We start from the raw sequence: 22,960 nt of genomic DNA, 5'->3' as shown, positions 1-22,960 counted from the left end.
AACAGTTACAGGTAGGTAGCTGTGTTGGTCTGCCATAGTCAAAACAAAATTTAATTTTTTAAATTTTTTTATTATTTTTTATTTTGTTTTGACTATCAAACAGCTCTCTCTGTCAGAATCGCCTTCCTTGTAATTGGAATCCTCCCCTCTGGGCAGCAGAAAACAAGCTTGTTTCTCTTCCATCTGACATCCTAATGACATCAGGTGACAGATCCTAGTCCCTTGCACAGTGCTTCCCAAATCCCCAACAGCCCGCTGATTGTTGGGCACTTCAGAAATGCCTGTGCAATTACTTTGACATCCCAGTAGGCTGTGGCTTCGGAAACACCAAGCACAGGACCTGCAAAGTACGTTGTGTCTGACAGCCAGCTGGCTTTCGGCATTTTGGAAAGTGCTGCTTTCAAGATGGTTCTTGGACACTGAAAAGCACTGCACAGGGCCTGCAAATACTCATTCAGCCAGTCCTCACCCATACATATATAGTGTCAGGCGTAGGGTAAGTAGGTGTGGCTTTCCTGAAACAACCTCATGGATGAAATGGGGAGGCCTGGGAGGCTGGATTAGACCCACAATCATACAACATATTTTAGCCCACTCCTCAAAACCAAATTGCCAGTAATATTCAGTTCTGACATGGTTTTGCCACCTATTTATTCAGCATGTAGGGATGAGATATTGGCTGTGTTTCTATGCCACGTTAAACCACGTCATGAGCTGAAATGAACAAGAGTGGGCATTAGGCTTGTGCACTGCTCTCCTCCCGCACATCCGGCAGCAGAAATTTGGCAGCACTTAATTGTTGCTTGAAGCTGGCTTGTTTTAAAACTGACAAGTGTTTGTTACAACCATGATCCCTGGTTCACATGCAGTGACAAGCTGAGATTACTTGAAAATGAAAGTAAACGCTGCCAAAGTCCTCCTGGCACCTTGGAAGGGGGTGGAGTACATGAACCTGAGATTTGCTTGGGCCTCTTCCAACTCTTGTACATTATGCGGAACCATGGTTGAGCTTTATGAGTGAATGCAGCCATCATAGAAGTCTATTTCATTCTTTTATTAAACTTTTAGTGCTTTTATTGGGTCAGATTTATTCCTTGTCATTTTTCTTCTTCTTTGAAGCAATTGGCTCCCTCGTCAAACTGCAGTTTTTAGACTTGAGTGACAATGCTCTTGAAATTGTATGCCCAGAGATTGGCCGCCTAAGATCTTTACGCCACCTTAGATTGGCTAATAACCAACTGAAGTACTTGCCAGCAGGTAAGGGATCAGCAGTTTTCTGGCTCAAAAAACTGATATGATGATTATTCCTGTTGATGATTTGCTGCGTGCATTTTCAATTCTGCTTGTAGATAAATGGTTAAGGCATGTTGTTTAAGCCTGTTAGGTATTGTCCTTGACATACTGATTGCTTAAATTATAAGCAATAACTTAATTCATTGCTTTCTACCTATGAGATGAATATGGGGTTAAAATTAAATTATTATTTTAGTGAAAACACAGTAAGTTTGCTGAAGGCAGAATATCCATCACAATCTTCTTTGAGCATGCCAAGCCTTTATTCTGTACTGCAGCAAACTTCTAATTATCTGGCAAATTAACTGTATTTTAAAATGGGAACTTCAGAGGAAATTTGGTCACAATGAATGAAGGCTGCCTCAACTGCAATTTACCAAGGACAGAATTTACCAAGACAACAGCATAGTCTTAAGCACGCTTGCATGGCGTATCAGTGGGGCTTACTGGAGAGTAAGAGAGCTTAAGAGTACACTTTTAAGTTTGGGGCTTTTTTTTTTTTTGCAAAATAAGTTGCTATGCATTCTTCATAAAGGTGCTGCAGCCAAATGTGTGGTGGCAATAATTAAAAATATCATATTGTGAACATTCCATAAATCCAGAACATTTTTTTACTGAAAACTGCTAAAAATTATCATTAATGTTTCAGAAATACCAATTTCAAAAGAGAGTGTCTGAATATTCTTGAACTTCTAAAATTTATGCTGTGCACGCACACTATAAAAGCAAGGTTTGTTCAAAGAAGAACTTAACACATGACTTTAACAGATTCCAAAAAGGAGAACTTCAGAAAGAATGATTTACATTATGGAATGATTGACTGCATGTTGCTTAGGAAATAGTCTTTACTGTACAAGGAAGCAGCATTTATTTCCTCCATTTATATGAAAATGGGACATTAAACTTTCTCCTCCTGTGTGTTCAAATCTTTAGGTATGTGAACACTTCTTAAGTAGCTAAATATATCACCAGTTGTTAACCATCAGACGGTCTAGTAAAAGGTCCACTGTATATTGAAGTGCTGGTGCAGAGTCAGCTTGTCTAAGGACCTCTAACCAGCTCTTTATTTTCCCCAAATGCTGTCAGTTTTTCATTTGCACAGTGTGTATTAATCTTGCCCAGCCTGTGATAATCTTCCATTTCTGCTAGGAAATTGACTCTGCTGATCTGTTTTCATCGAGTGTTTTCTTTCTGTCATTACTTTGCAAGCACTTTTCAAACAGGTTTCCTTTCATGGTTGCAAAGCCTGCGAGTATTTTGGCTCATAATCCTTCTTAAGTAGCTTCTCTTTATCAAGATCATGAGTGGGATGGTTGGTATTGTGACAGCTTTTCTAAATAGCTTGATAAGTTCTATTCGCTTTATTCTAGCAAGGGGTTTGCAGTGGGCTTACAAAGTACAGTATTCCTACAGCATTAATAAGATGAAGCTTACTCCAGTGTTAGCTACATTTCCATCAGCAAGAATGCTGATTTTGTGAAATGGTTGTAGCTGCTTTTAAAATATGCCTCCTACTAGGTGAGATGCCATGTTAAGCACAGAGCGCTCTTAAGTTGGTGTTGCCAGGGGTGCTCTCTGTGGGTTGTATCCAGTGCTCTCTGCCTGTCTTGTGCTAGCAGACAGGTGAGTTGCAGAACAGAAGAAACAAAGCAGCAGTTGTGATAGTGGAAGCTCAGTGCGCAACACATTACAGTCTTTTGTGCAACAAAATTACCAGCAGCCTGCTTCTGCACCATTCTCTTGAGCTGCAATGTTCCACTGGCACAAAACATTTTGCCAGTGAAACAAGGATACCACTAAGTGTGTTTAACTTAGCACATTTGTGCAAATCTGTTTACGAGCAGGAGGACCAACTTTGGCTCTAACTCGAAGTTCTTCTGTAATTCTCGCAATAGCCCCATAACAAAGGTTTTTCTCCCCATATTGCAGATACAGTGGTGCCCCGCTAGACGAAAATAATTCGTTCTGCGAAAATTTTCGTCTAGCGGGTTTTTCGTCTTGCAGAGCGGCAATGACAGCCGCGCTCCGCAAAACGAAAAAAAAAAAAAGACGAAAATTTTTCGGCTTGCGAGGCAGCCCCATAGACTTTTTCGTCTTGCGGGGCAGCCTTCCGCTAGACGAATGCCTTCGTCTAGCGAGTTTTTCGTCTTGCGAGGCATTCGTCTAGCGGGGTACCACTGTATAGGGTTTGTGGTTAAGGGAATAGTAACTTGTGTAAAATCACTCAGCAAGTGCCAGAGAGGAGATGTGAACTAGGGTATTCCTGATTCATAGCCTACTCTCTAATACTACTGCTAGTAGTAATAATAATATGTTGGGCGGCTTCCAACATATATAAAAACAAAATAAAACATTGAGCCTTTAATAGGTTCCCTATACAGGGCTGCCTTCAGATGTCAGGATCCTCCCTCCAAAAACCTATAGGTCTCTCTATCCCCCTACTTTCCCCATTTTTTGTCTCCTAGGCTTTCCCCCCATCCCCCTACTTTCCCCATTTTTTGTCTCCTAGGCTTTTCCCCCATCCCCCTACTTTCCCCATTTTTTGTCTCCTAGGCTTTTCCTCCATCCCCCTACTTTTCCCATTTTTGTCTCCTAGGCTTCTGCTCCCAACACCTTAAAAGCAAAAGGTCTTACTTTATGCTCCTTCTCACTCTCTGTCTGCATGGTGTCATATTCCACAGTGAACTTTCTTCACCATCTCTTAATATTAGTCCCTCTGTTAGCATCTTCAGTCTCCAACCCTGAAGAAAACTACCCTCTTCCCTGCTCAGAGCCACTACTATTCCATAAAGTATGTTAATAGAATTGTAATGTGTGAGTGTTGTTCTCTGTAGGGCTGTTGAAATATCCTTCATGATTTTAGAAATATTCTCTTCTTTGCCCCATAATCTCCCAGTTCTTAGCAGTATCAGATTTGGAAGTTTTAACAGATACTGAGCAGTAGATAAAAATCAGCTATTGGTTAAGTTTTTTATTATTATTACTTTGTAGTTATACTCTAATTAAATGCCTGTGACATACATAAGTTTTAATTAAAATGTTATTAAAGAGATGAACAGCTCTATTTAGGAGATGGACTGTGTCTTTGTTTAGAAAACACCTACCACATTTTGGCATGCTTGCAGTATAAATCTTCCCTTTGATAAATATAAAGGCATTCTTGTCAGCCAGTGATTAGATCATAGGATTTGGCATCAGGCAAGCAGAGTTAATTCCAGGTCCTGCTGCTGAATCTGTGTGGCCTCTTTTTACCCATCTTTGATGTGTTACATGAACTTTATACATTCCGCAAACTAAATCTTGAAAAATTCCAAACCATTACAAGTTCAATAGTGGAAAAGGAAATACGGTTAGCCAAAATTGAACCACTTGGATTAAATAATCTTTGTGTATTTCAGGGGGAAAGAAAAACTTTTGAGGTTATTACACAACATTTTTTCCTTCTTGGTTTCTGAATAGAGACAGCAATTACACTGGCTCATTCAAATCAACCAGAATTTTTTTGGATTCGCTCTTCACTCATACAAACCATTGGAAACTATTATTTTATTCTTTATTTTTTTGCATTGAGTGAACTGTTTAAAGCCTTCAGTGGTTATGTGAAGCAATTTTTAAAATGGATGTTGTAGGGCAATTTGGTTATCTCTGGCAGTAATTCAATCAAATGATTCTGAGTAAGAACCTGGAATTTTGGTACCTTCAGGAATGATTCTTTGCCTGGCTTATTCTGTATTTTCTCCAATATTTTGGATGCTAATTAATTTCTGTTACCTATGTTGTTTCCTCTGCCAAATTTTCTGACAACTGCAAAAGTAAGTCTAGGCTGCACAATCAATTCCTTGTTATCTAGATGTAGCAGGCCAACTCTTTATGACATTTTAGTTGGTCCTAATAATAGATGTTAATCTTCCTTTTGGATTTTGCTAATAAACTAACAGGTGCATGAAACCCTTGTCTCTTTCACCAGTTTATGACATATCAGCGATGAACCTATTTATCTACCAAAAGAAATGTTGTGTGCAAGGCATGTCGAAAAGTATTATTAACTGTTTAGAAAGTTGGTACATATAAACTATGCTAATAATGTCTCTGTGGGCACTTCTCCTATCCAGATGTTTTGTGGTTTTATTAAAATATTTTCACCCAGCATGAAATTAATTTTTGAGATTTGATCTCCTGGGATATGGTGCTGGCTACTAGCTTAAATAGTATACAGATTTCAGAAAGAGTAGTGGGCGTTTCCCCAGGAGAAATGGAGTTGTTTTTTTAAATAAGTTTTAATAAGTTTTACATAACAAATTTAAATTCAAACAAATCATCCACATAATCATTTAGGATTCCCTGAATCCATTGACTTCCCTCCGCCCTTCCATGGTTACCATTATCAATCTTTTTCCCAACTGCTTCCCTTATTTTCTCTAATTTTTAAAGAAAAATAATCCTTTTTTCCATAGTTTTTCGTACATTACAAGCATTACTCAAACCCTGCCAAAGTTTTTAGTTGTTTACAGTGTTCTCTTAAATACATTATAATTTTTTCCCATTCCTTCTTAAAATTCTTCTCTTCCTGGTTTCTGATTTTCCCAGTCAATTTTCGTCATTTCGGCGTAGTCCATCATCTTCATTAGCCATTCTTCTCTGGTTGGAACGAGAAATAGAGTTTTTATTCTATCTCAACTTGAGTGTACTGTATCTTACTTAGGTTTTGATGTGCATTATGTTCATTGCCCTCAGTAGAATAACTGCATGTTACTCCTCTATATTATGAAACTGATGAGTGATGCAGCAACCTCATATAGAATCTGAGCATCCTTTGGCAACATAAAACAGGCCTTCAGCTGTATAGTCCTGCTAACTTTGCCCTGCTGACCCTGGAGCCTAAGACATGAATAATTGTCATCAGCTGATCTATTTAATCTTTGGTTAGGTTGCTGCTTAATATTGTTATACGACTTTGTTAGTGACATATGCAGGCTTCCTGTGAAAAAGCCAAACAAAGGAAAAACTGATTTGTCCAATCTTCCTCCCTCCCTCCCTCCATGGTTTCTGGCCAATATGGCTGCTTCCAACCAACAAAACACAAACAAGTAAATAAGTCCAGTTACAGGTAGGTAGTCGTGTTGGTCTGCCATAGTAAAAAAAAAAAAAAAAAAAATCCTTCCAGTAGCACCTTAGAGACCAACTAAGTTTGTTCTTGGTATGAGCTTTCGTGTGCATGCACACTTCTTCAGATACACTGAAACAGAAGTCACCAGACCCGTATATATAGTGAGAGAGTGGGGAGGGGTATTACTCAGAAGGGTATTCCCACCACCCTTCTGAGTAATACCCCTCCCCACTCTCTCACTATATATAAGGGTTTGGTGACTTCTGTTTCAGTGTATCTGAAGAAGTGTGCATGCACACGAAAGCTCATACCAAGAACAAACTTAAGTAAATAAGTGCAAACTCCAGCTGTTTGGATATCTGAACCAGTTGTTTGTGTGCCAAGGTTTGGGTATAATTCTTTGTGTTCAGATAACTGAGATTTTGGATAATGAGCATTCCAACAGTGGGACCTTTGTGTATAGGGATTATTCCATTCTGACTCTCACGTTAATTAGTAGAGATGTTGAAATGTAGGAAAGACATGGCAACTTCAGACATAACTCTACATTCATGTCTTAATACTCCATTGCTGCAGACAATGCTCCTGTCAAGATTAGATTTTGTTACAAGTGAAAAAAGCTTTATGCTTTCTTTATCTCATATCTTTGAAAGAATGTTCTGACAACTAGGTCTTATTAACATATACTGGTTTTATTTATAAGCACAATAAAGTTAAGTTAATTTTTTAATGTCTAACAAGATTTGGGAATTCTTAAGTTTTTGTTTCAGAAGCATGTTGCTTATAAAACTTTCAGGTTATAGCATCTTACTGTAAGATTTAATTAAATATAGGCTTATGTTTACTCAGCAAACATTAACAGTTAATTATAGATTTACTAAGTGAAAAGCTTCATGTTTTGCCAACTTTTATGGTAAGTGAATTAATTAAGCAGAGTTGGCAATGACTTAAGCTCCCAAGCCATTCTGTGGTAAAGTTGCCTTTCAAATACTATTTGTATTACTGCCTTAAGAAAATAGGACTTTGAAAGCAGTCCTGAAGCAACATACTCTAGAATTTAGCTAGGCTACTTCAGAGTAAATGCCTTTAGCCCAATTGGTTATAATTAAGTACAGGGAACTTGAGATGAGCTGCCCATGATTGTACCCCCAAGGTCTTTATGCGTGCAAAGAAGAGGGTTGATGCAAAGAGCTAGTTTGTGCATAACTTTGAAAAGCACATTTTACATGTTGTGGGGCAAACGGGGTCACAAACCTTTCTTGGGTGTCCTTTCCTACACATGCAGGCTTTCAAACAGGGGGTGGACAGACTGAACCTAGCACAAAATACCATGGTTTAGTGTGATGTGAACAAGCATAGCCACCTCCCAGGCTCATGAACTCTCCGAAATGACTGGAAGGAGAAGGTAGAAGCTTTTGCTCTCCTTAAACAAAATGAATGACATTATTCAAAACTTTACTCTGCATATCCTACACAGTGTCTTAGCCTTATACTTTGCCTTCAACCGAAACTAAATTGTCTTACAGGCTTCCTGTAGTCAGCTTCTATGTTGAGTGTAGTCATGAAGGTAAAACTTTTTCCATTTTAAAATACCTATCTGGTTATCTAAAGGAGTAGGTGAATCTTATTTTCAGAACAGTGTATTTTATAGACCTAAGAATCAAAGGATACCACTTCTAAATATAGAATCCTGTAGTTTTGTATTGCATCTAATTTCATCCTTCCTTGTACCATTAATCATGCAAAGCATGTTGTAACTATATGTTCATCACTGTAAGCATTAATAATACAGGTGAAACTCAAAAAATTAGAATATCGTGGAATAGTCCATTTATGTAAGCAATTGTTTTCATTAGCTACTGGAATGTAATATATGAGATAGACTCGTGACATGCAAAGCGAGATATGTCAAGCCTTTATTTGTTATAATTGTGATGATTATGGCGTACAACTGATGAAAACCCCAAAGTTGAAATTGTGAATTTGGAGTTCTCATCAGCTGTACGCCATAATCATCACAATTATAACAAATAAAGGCTTGACATATCTCGCTTTGCATGTCATGAGTCTATCTCATATATTAGTTTCACCTTTTAAGTTGAATTACTGAAAGAAATGAACCTTTCCATGATATTCTAATTTTTCGAGTTTCACCTGTATAACCTGGGAATGATCATTCATTATGACAAAATCTGTTTTGCTTAGCAATTTGCATTGGTAGTTTGGATCTATTAATGTGCTGGGACTGAAGTTATACTCCCTTCTTTCCCCCCACCCCCATCAGAATTTTCCTCCTTGGTTGCCAAGAAATACAGCATATGTGTTTAGTATTAATGCAGATGAATATCCCTCTAAAATGCTTCCCAGTTGCTGGTTTTTTCCTGTTCAGAAATGTTGTCATGAAGGAGTAGTACTTAAAATGCTCCCCCCTTTTCTTGACTAAACTAATACATTTTCCATTTGCTTTTCAAAATGTCCAACATAACAATTTTATATTCCAGTTCTATCGTTGGGTAGTTAAATGATACAGTAATCTGTAATTCTAATATGTGGTTTCAGTAGTACGCTGCAGATTATTCCTGGGAGTGAGAAATCTTGATTACAGCCTTTAATTTTCTTCTACTGTGTGTGCCATTGTATTTCAGTGCAGCTGCATGCACCAATAAAGATTATATATGCCAGCCTTGGAAGGATTTTGGCTTAAAAGAGAAGCTGTAAACCCAGGGGAAGCCAGCATTGTACCCTCCAGATGTTGTTGGACTTCAGCCCTCTTCAACTCCAGCCAGCATAACCCAATGGTCAGGGAAGACAGGAGCTGTAGTCTAGCAACATCTGGAGAGCACCAGGTTGTCTGATCTTGTTGCAGACCAATGATGTTGACCCTTTCTGTTTCACAATTGGCACAGGCACAGTTCCCTCCGCTTTCCTAATTTAGTAACAGGCCTAAAAATATGTGCAACAGGACGGGGTTTGATATGTCAGGCACACTTCCAGGAGTATGGTGTTAAGTGAATGGACTTGTGGGGGCTTGAGAAGAACATTGTTACATGAGCATTTAACTCTTGCCGGCCCTTTGCAATGTTTAAAGCGATGCTGTAGTCTAAGCAAAGTAGGTTGCTTTAAACATGAGATACAGCTTTCAAAGGGCTGTATCTAATTAGTACATTGTTTTTTTATAGATTATTGCAGCCAGGAAAACACCCGAAAGGAAAAAGGATACTTCTATGCTATTTGTCTTGAATTACCACAGAAATCAGGATGGAATGGGAACGCTTTCTTAGCTTGCTGATAGAGAACATTATGCACTTTGATTACCATGTTGAGCTAGTTGACAGTTTTGACAGTATGCAAAACACAGATTGGCATAGTTTCTAGTACATATTTCCCCCTACATTTTGTTCTGTTTTTTCACTGATTTAAGGGATTTTTGAAATTGATGCATCCACTGCATTGATCTTGGTTTATGTTGTTGTCCAGTATGTTTTGTTCATAAAGACGTTACAAAGAAACAGTTTAATAATGACATTTGTTTAATAATAACAACAACATGTGTTTTGGTTGTACTACCAATCTTCCTTTTAGCAGATTTGCCAGTGAAAGCAAATCCCCACTTAGCCATGACAGGGTTGTTAGGATAAAATTGAGAAAGGGGAATAACCATGTATGCTGCCTTGATCTCCTTGGAGGAAAGGAGGGTTAATAAAAGGTCTGAAATGCCATTTGGATATGATGTAGGGGATATGATGTAGAGGAATTATCTATCTGCTTCCCCTCCCTTTACCCTGTTCAATAATTTCTGGTGTGGTCAATGAGTCTTTGAATGGAAAGTGTGTAAACCTGTTGTGTAATTCCTTTTGGTTTTAGATTTTGAGCTCACATACACTTAGGGCAAACACTAACAAATGTGACTAGATTGCAGAATTAAAATGATTTGCATAGCCTATATAAAATGCTATTAAATCTTCTAGGTTTTTTACAGTAGAAACAGAAGACCATTTTCTATCAAAATCCTGAGCTACCCTGTGTTTCAGAAGTCATCTGTTTATGGAACTGTGCTGTAAACTCTTTGCCTGATTCAACTTGTGGCACCATGTTAAATCTTGCTTTTGAAAACCCCTTTTGTTAATGTCATCTTGTATTTTGTAGTGCGTAGTAAAACCTGTAATGCCACTATACACTAGCTGCAGACTGTTTTGTCGCTATAAAGTCTGAAATAGCTTAGCGTTCCATTATTTTGTTCATAGAAAGGGGTTTTTGTGTGTGTGTTGTGATGGATATGAAAGCACATTCAGATACACTGTTTAAATGATGCTTTACCATTTTTATTTGCTTTTGTTTCACATGTAGAATCGCCTAGCTTCAGTATGTCTGGTAGAAATTACAGTATATACAAAAGAAAAGCAATTTAATTTGTTTGTTTCAATATGGGAACTTAATTCAACATTGGTTATGTAATCAACTAGTGTGATTTATTGATGGGTTTAGGATTAGGTTTCAAGTCCTCCACTTACAGAGTTTATGTGCAAAAGGAAGAGTACCTTGAGGGAAGTCATTCTGATAAGTCTTATTCCCATTGTCTCCTCTAGTGGACAGTCATACCTCATGTTGCATCCGCTTCAGGTTACTTGCTTTCGTGTTGCGTCCCACGGCAACCCGGAAGTACTGCAACGGGTTACTTCCGGGTTTCGCTGCATGCACAGAAGCGCTAAATCGCTTGCGTCAGTTCTGTGTTACGGACAGGCCTCCGCAACGGATCCCATCCATAACACGAGGTTCCACTGTATTCCCTATTTTAATAAATAAAAAATAATATAGATACATAAATCTGTGTTAATGCATGCCAAATCTAAACTTAAAGAAGATATTATTGCTAGTTCGAGAATAAAGTAAATCTCTCTTATTTTATTTGTTTATCTTGGAAGTAGGGCTTATTCCTACCTTGATAAGTAGTTGTTCTATCAACTAATACACTTTTCAAAGCAGTAAAAAACTGCTTTTTCATAAAAGAACACTGAGCTTTCCTGTAACACATTGTAAATAGTTTAATCCCCTCCTCGGACATTAACTTTACCCCTCATTGTGTCTTTATTCTGGGCTGGAGGATTTGAGTCTCCTGACCTTTGATGCTTCCAATGACATATTGAGCCAAAGGCCAAAAGACCAGAGGGGAAGTTATGCAGCTATACTTAAGTTAAAAGAATATTAAGTTGTCAGGGTTGCTTTGATCATTTTCCGAGAACACTGTGATAAAATTCAGATAAAGAGCCCCAGGCTATGGCATCAAAACAATACACTGGTGGTGGTGTTTTTAATGTAGATGTATGCACTCTAACATAGTCAGAAGAAGAAGAAGAAGAAGAAGAAGAAGAAGAAGAAGAAGAAGAAGAAGAAGAAGAAGAATCTGCCAGTGAGAATTGATTAGGATTGGCATATGTACCTAAAAATGATCAAATTGGGTGGTTCTATATGGTGATGGTATCCTTTGTAAATAATATTTTATATTGCTTTTATGATTATGATTATAATTGTATTGAATTGTGTATGTATAATTGCAGATAGACACTTAAAATAGTTAGATTCAGCATGGTTTTGTTCTGTGCTTCAACTTGTAAAGATAACTTGTACACTTGGAATTCTGAGTTTGCATTCGCACTGATAAGTTTAGAAGAAGTAGAAGAGTTTGGATTTGATATCCCGCTTTATCACTAGTTTAGTGCTCTTCAGCGAAAGGGACTCAGAAGGGAAGCAAGTGAGGGCATCACCATTACATCTTGTGCTTATCCACCTTTTCGCATCATCAGGGCCATGGAATAGCACAGTGTTTTTCAACCTTTTTTGGGCAAAGGCACACTTGTTTCATGAAAAAAATCACAAGGCACACCACCATTAGAAAATGTTAAAAAATTTAACTCTGTGCCTATATTGACTATATATAAAGTAATTCTCTTGAATTTTTCAATTTTCCCCACGGCACACCAGGCAACATCTCGCGGCACACTAGTGTGCCGCGGAACAGTGGTTGAAAAACACTGGAATAGCAGTTGCTAAGACAGAAGTAAATGGGAACAGCTGCCTGAATCCAATGGGCTAAGTAGGGAATGCCCCTTTCTCTGGAACAGGGATCGTGCAGCTGTGTGCATAATTCTGCAAACCCATACAAATTCAGGAGACTTTCCAGTGTAACCTTAGTTGGAGGAGGTAGAGCTATTCTTTGCTGTTTCGCTCAGCTTGACATATGAATGTGGATGTTTTCAGCCAAAAGAACCATGTCAGCTGAGGAGTCTGGATCAGCAATTAGATGTCTCAGGTGGTAGTTTTCACAGAGAATAGAGCTAGGTAGGTGACTTTGTGGACATGGAAAACAAACCTGGGTGGAATCTACGCACATATAAAAACTGTTCTGAAAATCTTTTTTAAAGGGTTTTTTAAAACACATGGAGTTTTCCATAAGGCTTACCATCACCATCTAGTGTCACATTGTATATTGCGTTTAAAACAAACTTAAAACGTTTTATTTGCAGCTGTATAGCTGAGTCCCTGCTGTAATATCAGTGACTTGAAGAAGCAAAGCAGATGCAGAGGGCGGAAGAGGAGGGGAAACAGAAATGCAGGATTGGAGCAAAATCAGACAGCTATCAGCCTGCCCTATGAAGAGGCCCTTGCCTAACTTTCTGAAGCTTTCAGGAAACATGGTTTTGTCTCTAGCGTAGCACATTCCAACAGTGCTTAGGAAATACAAAGCAAACTGAGTTTTTAAGCAGTTTTTCTGCAGCTGATGCAAGAAGCCAGCCAATGTCTTCCATTTTTCCTTTCATGCATATGATCTCACTAGTTATATCACTGGGCTGTTGACTTTTATGTTTGGAATAGGTAAATGTATTTTACCAGTAGCCAATAGGTGACAGGGGCCCCACAGCACAGGAACTTGAGTCTTCGCTATCAATGCTCAGAATATTTGTTTCTTCTTTTAATTTTATTTAATGTATTGAAACATGCAGAAGTTAAAACTTCATGCAAGAAACACATTTCTGTAACATAAAATGTATTTACTGCGTGTTTCAATTAGTAGCGTAGGCCAGTATAGTAATCACAAGCACATTAAATACAGCCTTGTGTTTAAACAAATTTGGGTATAAAGTTGAGTAGATATGAGGATCTATAAGTACAAAAAGTTAGTAAGAGTTGATATTGCTTGGACAGTTGTTTTCCAGAATACTTGAGCTTTGTAACACATCTTAGTTGTTGGCACAGCACCAATAGTTAACTATTGCCAACTTTAAAGATCTCTAATCTAATTTAATAGGTGTTAAATGCCATTACATTGCCATTTTTATACAATTGTCTCTTAACATTGAGCTCACAGTAAACAAAGTTCAAGCTCCAAAAGAAAAGACCAGATTTCTCAAGGAATTTCCTTTTGTAAATCCTTCCCCATTTTTGTTGATAATCTTTTACATCTGCAGCACCAGTGCATATTAAAATATATATTTTTGGAGAAAATCACCCAATCCTTTATTTAAGTATCTTCAGGTAAGGACTTTTCTGTCTGCACAAGTTGGAGAATATTCACTTGTCAGGAATTCAGTTGATTATGAAAAAGAAGGTTCCGTATCACATTGCTAAGATTTGTATTATTCATGGTAGAGCAACAAACATTCTGTAATGGAGGAAAATGGAAACCCCATGAATTAGGAACACTGCACACACTACTATGAGAAAGGCAACCCAAGCAGCTTGGTTGGACCTCACAGAGAGAGCAATACAGTGTGAAAAGCATATGGCCATGGGGTATTGCTCTGGCAGCCATAAATGTGACCCCCCCCCAAAAAAAGCCTGCCTTCTTTGTTTTCCTAGGACTCGCCTGGTTGATTGTCAAGTTTTGCTGGTTGTTTTCCCAGCAGATCCTGGTATCAGCATTTCTGAGCATAATGATAGCAACAATTCTTGATCCGTTACTCTAGTGGCAATCAAGGGAGGGGAAGTCAGGAGGACATTTGAGTTTTCAGGCTGCTGCTGCTCCTCTAGTGCTCTAGGAATAAAGCTGTTGGCAAGCCCCCAACACTTATGGGGCGTTTTGGGGAACCCCGTTCCCACCATCATGCAAATATTTAGTAACAATGGTTGGGTGGGAGAAGACTCCCTGTCTTTTAGCCATCATAAGGATGCAGTAGTAGACTACATTCTAACAACTTCACAGGGGAATGGGATTGCCATCTTTGTTTTTTCCAGGGCCACTGCACTCCTGAAATCTACATGTCAGACGGGAGTAACAGGTGCAGCGTTCCCTACCACTTCCTTATGCTTCACCTGTTTACATTTCTGTCTGCCAAGTATCTTCCAAAAGTACAAGAGCTCTAGGAGAGAAACAGTAGCAGGGATGGCCAATGGACAGATGATTTGTCCCTGTCCACTGCAGCTGCTGTATAATGTGTTTGTCATCTGTCTACTGTGGAGGCAGGTGTGGAGAACATCTTTTCTTATGGGTATGTTGGTGTCTTCTGTGGAGAAGAGGGACATAAGGATTGAGAGGCATGATGGTCAGCAATTGCAACAGACATTGCATGTGACTGGTTCCCCATTGAGAAAGAGTTACTGAGAGAAGGCGTTTCTACCAGATGTTCTTCATTTTGTGTTACATTCAGTGGAGCTGGTGGCAGTGTTTGGGGACGTATTTCTTTAGGGGATGGTGTTGAAATTTAAAGGTTGCGTTGGAACTTTTTTATTCAGTTAACTGTCATCCTGTGCCTTGCCTCAGTGCAAGGAAAAACATACTATAATAGAATAACAAGCAATAATATTGTGAGCTTTTTAATTAAAGGGCTGGTGCCATGCTATTTTTATTGTAATTATTTGTATGGTGTTTATATATATATCTAGATATAGTTTTAATTTTATCAATGTTTAATTGTTTTTTTAATGATGGTCCCCCCTATGTTTTGGCTGTTCTTATTTTTATCTGTCAGCTACCTTGAGTCCCTGTCAGGGAAGCAGACGAGGTATAAATAAATACATCATCCTTATCATACAGCCGTACCTTGGTTTTCAAACGCCTTGGGAGTTGACCGTTTAGGCTCCCAGACAATCGAAAACCGGAAGTGACTTCCACGGCTTCCGATTGGCTGCAGGAGCTTCCTGCAGCCAATTGGAAGCAGCGCCTTGGTTCCTGAACATTTTGGAAGTCAAACGGACTGCTGGAATGGATTCCGTTCGACTTTCAAGGTACCACTGTACTGTGCTGCTTTTTTTACTTCGAAGGTGGCCAGAATCTTTACTGCATAGTTAACGGCTTCTGGGACCAATTGTCAACTGCAGAAGGAGATGGTGTTTTTAATTATTTGCAACACCTATTTTCCAGTTATAATGTTATTGCGTTGGGTGGAAGGCCAACTTCTGAGCATAAGATTCTGTCTAGGCTCTGCTGCTTCCAGCTCTGCCCATGTTTTGCCCCTTGCCTAGCAGAGTTTCACTAGTGCAACACAATGTAAATCCACTATGCCACAGTAACATTTTGTTCCACCAGCACAAGGGCATTTTAGTAGTAATCCAGTCCTCACCCACCTAATGTACGGTAATCTGAAGTAGGGATCACACTGTTTGTTTTAGATATATGTGTCTTTAACACAAAGGATAAGAAGAAGAAGATTGGATTTTCAGATATGAATTCTTGCTGGAGAGGCAGTGGTGATGAGAAATAGATCTGTCTCACCCTAAGATATGAAAAATACCTTGGCCTCTGCTGCTCCTGGGTTCCTGCCAGTTTGCCAACTGTAGCTTTGAAGGATTTGGACCTGGCAGTCTTCACAAGACTATTTTTAGTGGCAGAGGAGAGGCTGTATCTCAAAATAGCTGGGCCTTTTACTTGCCAGTCAGCGGTTTTTGGCATTGTGTAGGAAGCTTCCTTCCTTCCATTGGCTATGCTCTGTGTAAAAACAAGCCCATTCTGCAATGCTTTTTGTTGTCACAACCAAACGAGAGTGGCTGAGCTTCAGCAAATCAGTTTTGGGGGACATAACATAAAGCTAGCACATAGCTGAAATCTTATGACCCTTGAATGCAGAATAAAAATGTATGGGCTTTCTCCCACACATTTGCATAGCTTGGGGGCACTGTGCTTGCCCACCCTTTTCTTGTCTGTGCGGCATCAGCTGATGTGACTGTACATTTCTCCCATTTGCCCCCGTTTCTTCATGGCTCCCCCACCCTCCTTCAAAATATTTCCATGCCTAGCTAGCTGTAGACCCTGTTCCTCCTTTCTTCTCTTTTCATTTCCTTGCTACTGTGTTACCTGCCCTCAGTCATACCATCTTGACTCTACCTTGTCTATTCTTTGCAAAGCTCAACCAACTTTCTCATAGCCTAGCTGCCAAGTCTTGATAGCCTGCAACATCGCCTTTCCCTATGGCATCCATTTCGTAAAGGAATTTCTGAAGCAGTCAAGCTCTGTTGTCACTATTGTTCATTGGTTTCTATTTGGACTTTATGGAGGAGGAATTCAAACTTTCAATTAACCTTCTTAGGCTCAAAAAACTGTTTTTGCTATTTTAAAGGTTTTTCGGGGGCGAGGGTAGTAATTTTCAAAAAAATGGTTTACAAGAGATTCTGCAAAATACAATGTTATCAAGCAGGTTGTGGTGACAAACATACACAGTTCATTTACAGTTATAGACCATAGTTGAATAAATACAGACATAAAATAAAACCAAAATAAATAAACCACAGATATGTGAATGCATGCAAGGTAGCGACCAGAACTATTTATAACATCGACATACAGGTGAAACTCGAAAAATTAGAATATCGTAGAAAGGTTCATTTCTTTCAGTAATTCAACTTAAAAGGTGAAACTAATATGTGAGATAGACTCATGACATGCAAAACGAGATATGTCAAGCCTTTATTTGTTATAATTGTGATGATTATGGCGTACAGCTGATGAGAACCCCAAATTCACAATTTCAACTTTGGGGTTTTCATCAGTTGTACGCCATAATCATCACAATTATAACAAATAAAGTCTTGACATATCTCGCTTTGCATGTCATGAGTTTATCTCGTATATTACACGTGGGTGGCGCTGTGGGTTAAACCACAGAGCCTAGGGCTTGCTGATCAGAAGGTCGGCGGTTTGATTCCCCGCAACCGGGTGAGCTCCCGTTGCTCGGTCCCAGCTACTGCCAACCTAGCAGTTCGAAAGCATGTCAAAGTGCAAGTAGATAAATAGGTACCGCTCCGGCGGGAAGGTAAACTGCGTTTCTGTGCGCTGCTCTGGTTCACCAGAAGCAGCTTTGTCATGCTGGCCACCTTACCCGGAAGCTGTACGCCAGCTCCCTCGGCCAGTAACGCGAGATGAGCGCCGCAACCCCAGAGTCAGACATGACTGGACCTAATGGTCAGGGGCCCCTTTACCTTTACCTAATGAAAACAATTGCTTACATAAATTGACTTTTCCACGATATTCTAATTTTTTGAGTTTCACCTGTAATGGTTAAACATGACAAGATTACAAACATGAACCCTGTTATGCCAAGGAAAAGTAGTTAAAGAATTTAAATGTCCTGGGTCACTATTTCAGCCATATTTGTTCATAGTTTTTATTATAAAGTTAAGAAATTGTGTCACCTTTCAGGGTCCTTCTGTCCCTACTTCCTTTCTCATACCCACCTCCAAGTGTTAAGAGTAACATTGTCTGTAGACTTAAGGGTGATGGAGGTGTGGACTCAGAGATCTGCCTTCCCACTCAGTAAACCCAGTGGGAGTTCCACTTCTTGGCCTCTCTGCCTTTCCCCCGTTATCCCGTACCTCATAATATATCTGCCCAGTCTTCTCACCTGGTTCTAGTTCAGTTCTCATGTGTTTCTGGCAGTGTTCTAGTTGTACATTTTGAGATTCATTGTGACAGGCCCCATGGCCACACCCTGAGGAGAGTCCAAAAATGCAGGCAGCTGTGCTGATACATTATGTTATTTATTTACTTACACATGCATGCACTTCGCCAAAGGGCATCAGTGCATAGCATAATACCCAATTCATCAAGATAAGTATGAATGCAATCCTGCATATCATTTCCTGGAAGTATGTTCCATTGAACTAAGCGTTGCTCACTTTTGATTGCTTGGGTTCAACTTGTAAAATACATTGAGCTTTAAGGAAATATCTTTAGCCAATTGAAGTTTGACCTTTAACTTTTTAATTAGAAATACAATCCGACAACAAAAAACTTACACTATCTAAACTGCCGATAGGAAGTAGGAACCCATCAAAGGGGAGAAGTATCCAAGCTCTGCTTCATTATTTTCCTCATTACGTGACTTCTCATACACTAATCTGTCATGAGCAATCAGCTCAGGGCTCATCTATATTGTCGTTTTATGTGGATAGTAAGCTTCCTGTACCTCCTTTAATTCCCAGTTGTCCGCATGACATTCAATGCCTTCCCACACTTTCAATCTGGATTTTCTCATTTTCGGAGTATCCCTGGTATGAGAAGATCTGGACTGAGGGGGAAGAAAGTGTGGGAAGGCATTGATTTGGAGGAGAATTAATGGAGGTACATTAAACGACAGCATGGATGAGCCCTCAGTCACTTGTTGGAGCAAAGAGGCTCCATCAGTTACCCTGGTCCTCCACTAAATGCCATCATCACTCTGAAAAAGTCCCTGGAGCTGCCGCCCACTGCAGTCCCCTTCCAGTACACCGCTGGTTGCAGATAAGAATTCAGCCCATGTCTGCTGGCTGTTAACCCACCACTTCATCATTCTGCTGCTTCTTCCCTCAAGTAGTGCTGTCTCTACCTTTAGATTGTCACATCACAATTTGTCTTTACTTTTGTGTCAGTATCTTGAGGGAGGTACAAAATTTGTATGCCGTTAAAAGAAAAAGGTCAGGAAAAGCCCTGCTGGATCAGGCCAGGGACCCATCATAATCCAACATCCTATTTTCACAGCAGCCAAGCAGATTCCTATGGGAAGGACCCCCCAATTTCGTATAGTGATTTTGTGGTTAGGTTTTTTTGTGTGCATTGGAATCTTTTTTCCTGTCCTACCATGGTCATTGGAAGCAATCTTACTTTAATCAAGATGTGATGATTGCAGTTTTTATTGCAAGGTTTGCAGAAAACCCATGAGAATTTACAAGAACATTTTCATATCCATTTGTGAGCCTTTTCTCCATTTAGGGAAAGTAGCTTCTCCTTGCACCTATCAGTTTCTCCATTGTGTCTAATGGAGCTTCAAATTAACATAGTTGCATGTGTACTTGATGGAGGCAGCCATCATAAAAAGGAGTTAGCACAGCTTTGGGAACAGAGTCTTCTAGAAGCTATAGCAAAGGAAGTATCTAAATTGCAAAGGAATCTCTTAAGTGCAGTACTACCATATGTGTAATCCTAAACCATCTCCAGTAACCTGAATGGCCGTATGTCATAAATAAGAGAGCTTTGCAGATGCTGTGAAATTGTTCAGAGCCTGCCATAGTCTTCATAGTGTAGGTTAGTCCTGCACAAGTTGCGACCCACCTAGTTGGAGACAACCTGTATGGTGTTCACTTGTATCTTGGGTAGCCATAACAAGTCTTGGGAATGGTGCTGTGTGACAGTGGATGCTGCAATGGGCAAAATATGTAAGCTCTTTTCTCCTTTTGAATAGCACTCCTGTTAAGCTGCTCTTCAATTATTGTGGCGTACAATGCAATAAAATTTGATGTTTTTGTTGTGCAGAGGTTGGAGACCTTAGGGAGCTGCAGACGCTGGACATCTCAACCAATCATTTGATAACTTTGCCTGAAAAGCTGCACATGTGCCTCTCTCTTCAGTACCTAACTGCTGACCAGAACCATCTGTGGTATGTCCCTCGCCATCTCTGCCAACTTCCTAATCTTAATGAATTGTCAATGGCTGGAAACCGCCTTGCGTTCTTACCACTTGGTGAGTGATTCTCTCTTTCTCTCCCGCTCCCCCTCATTAAGCTATGGAATTTGTTTCACAAGATCTAGTGATGGCCACCAACCTAGATGGATTTCAAAAAGGGTTAAAGAAATTCACAAAGGATAAGGCTGTCAATGGCTACTAGCCACAATTGCTATGTTCTACCACCACTGTCGGGGGGGCACGCGGTGGCGCTATGGTCTAAACCACTGAGCCTAGGGCTTGCCAATCGGAAGGTCACGGTTCAAATCCCTGCAACGGTGAGCTACCGTTGCTCGGTCCCAGCTCCCACCAACCTAGCAGTTCAAAAGCACGTCAAAGTGCAAGTAGATAAATAGGTACCGCTCCAGTGGGAAGGTAAATGGCGTTTCCGTGTGCTGCTCTGGTTTCACCAGAAGCGGCTTAGTCATGCAGGCCACATGACCCAGAAAAACTGTCTCTAGACAAACGTCGGCTCCCTCGGCCAGTAAAGCAAGATGAGCGCTGCAACCCCAGAGTTGTTCACGACTGGACTTAACTGTCAGGGGTCCTTTACCTTTTTACCACCAGTGTGCTTCTGAATTCCAGTTGCTGGAAATCAAAGGAAGGGAGAGCACTGTTGTAGTCAGGTTCTGTTTTCGGGCTTCCCATAGGCTTCTAGTGGGCCACTGTGAGAACTGGATGCTGTACTAAATGGGCTGCTGATCTGTTGCAGCAGGCTCCTGTTATGGTATCCTTCTGTTTTAAAACTAAATTATATAAATAACATTACATAATAGTAATACAGTAATAGATTAATATTGTTACAGATACACTGTTTCAGTGTATCTGAAGAAGTGTGCATGCACACGAAAGCTCATACCAGGAACAAACTCAGTTGGTCTCTAAGGTGCTACTGGAAAGAATTTTTGATTTTGTTTAGATTAATATTGTGATAAAGGAAAATCAGAAAAGACAGGGAAAGATAAAGACATCCCCTAAGTTGTACACTAATTATTTATCATGCCAGGTAAAAATTCCCATTCTTTTGTATTAGAAACTCTAAGGGCATCTGATGCATAATTGACCATAGGCCTTCAAGCTGAGCTTTGATGAGCTTAGCCAAAGTTAATAGTTCCCATCCAGTCTTCACTGGGTTATTTTACTTTCTTATGGGTGATTTGTGAAAGGAGGGTAAGAAATACAACTATTTTCATTATTGTTGTTGTTACTATTAAATATATAAAATGAGGAGATATACCTTATTATTTAATCAACTGGCCAAGAATGAACAAAGGCCAGCCACTTTTCCACTCTAGGATAACATCGTTTTTACAGTAGCACCTCGGCTTATGTTACCCGCGAAAGCAGAAAAACCCATAAGTGTTTCACCCCGCGCACATGCGCAGAAGCGGTCCCTCCAGTTGCGGAAACCTCGGGATCCGACCAGAGCTCCAGAACGGGTCCCATCTGCAACCGGAGGTACCACTGTACTTTCTTTTGATCTATCAATATTCCTAAATCCTTGTTTGGAACAACATTAACGTATAGTGTTCCAACTTGAGTCCTCTTGAGTAGTTGAGGTGAGTGAAACTTAATTTTTATTGTGATTGAAATTATTTTCTTTCCATGGAAAACAGGAGTATGATTTTGTACCTGTTACAAAACCACACTCATGTATTGCAGTGACAGAGGCACCATTAAGGTGTCCTTTAAAAATCTTGTCCTGGAAAGCCCCATTTTTGAATGACTACTAAAGCCTTGAGCTTTCTCTGAAGAGACTAGTTATGTCAGAAAATAATTATAGACTGTGGCCTTAGGTTTAAGGGATATGTATATGTAAAATGCTGTCTAGTCTGGTGAATGAAGTCTATGAAAGCCTTCCTTTTTTGCTGCTTTGTAGGAGAGATTTCTTTACAGAGGGCTTTAGCCATAGTTTGGTTTAAATGGTCACAGATACACACACAAGTTGTCTTAGCGCATGTTTGCCATCCTAGATTTCATGTTGCAATTATGTCTACTGAATACATTAAAAAAAACCACATACTAACAAGGAAAAAAAGATGCTGTAAAATTAGGTTTGGTGGTTTCTGGATTTGTAATAATGTTCTGATTGAGTTGAATAAATGAATTCATCTATTTAGACTGGCAAAATTATACGTTGCAACCACTCCATTTATTACTTTAACTGTTGATAGCATCTCTTGATATATAGAAATGTCTTTAGAAATAGCTTTATAATGAATCTGTATTTGACAAGCCTGTTTTAATTCTGAATAGACCTTTGCATGTTAATGTACCCATGTTGAAAATACATCACCTGGTAATAAACTGGAGGCAGGTGGTAAATGAAGGCAGTTTGAGAGTAAGATATATGCTCATGGTATGTGAAGTTGTCATACTTTCTTCATCTGGTAAACAACTTCTGTATTCTCTTTGTTTGAACAGAGATGGCAGCGGGACGAGACAGACAGAATGTGGGTCTATGCATATACACTGTGGGATGTGAAGCCACTTTCAACACCTTTAAAAACAGTTTTTGGTCTTCAACCATAGTGCCCCACAGTATTTTGCAGATTCCACATTGAAACTATAATTTAACGTAACATGCAAACTGGATCAAACTATGCATGCTACTCAAAAGGCCCAATCCTTTTTTCAGCCCACTGGGGAGGAAACAA

The 22,960-nt window shown here is 39.5% G+C and overlaps 1 protein-coding gene across 4 annotated transcripts in view; it reads left to right on the top strand.

Annotated features, from left to right (window-relative positions):
- The window catches only part of LRRC28 (leucine rich repeat containing 28), a 53,657-nt gene that overhangs the window by 15,496 nt on the left and 15,201 nt on the right, over window positions 1-22,960 (top strand). For 3 of the 4 annotated variants that reach the window (XM_033167784.1, XM_033167787.1, XM_033167786.1), the window contains 2 exons: window positions 1,120-1,257; window positions 20,115-20,321. In XM_033167784.1, coding sequence (XP_033023675.1) covers window positions 1,120-1,257; window positions 20,115-20,321 — 345 coding nt within the window. The remainder of the gene's footprint in view (window positions 1-1,119; window positions 1,258-20,114; window positions 20,322-22,960) is intronic. The other variant, XM_033167785.1, reaches the window with a different exon arrangement.

The sequence above is a fragment of the Lacerta agilis genome, chromosome 13, assembly GCF_009819535.1.
Source record: "Lacerta agilis isolate rLacAgi1 chromosome 13, rLacAgi1.pri, whole genome shotgun sequence".
Classification (NCBI taxonomy): Eukaryota; Metazoa; Chordata; class Lepidosauria; order Squamata; family Lacertidae; genus Lacerta; species Lacerta agilis.
This window is presented reverse-complemented; position numbering and strand designations above follow the sequence as displayed.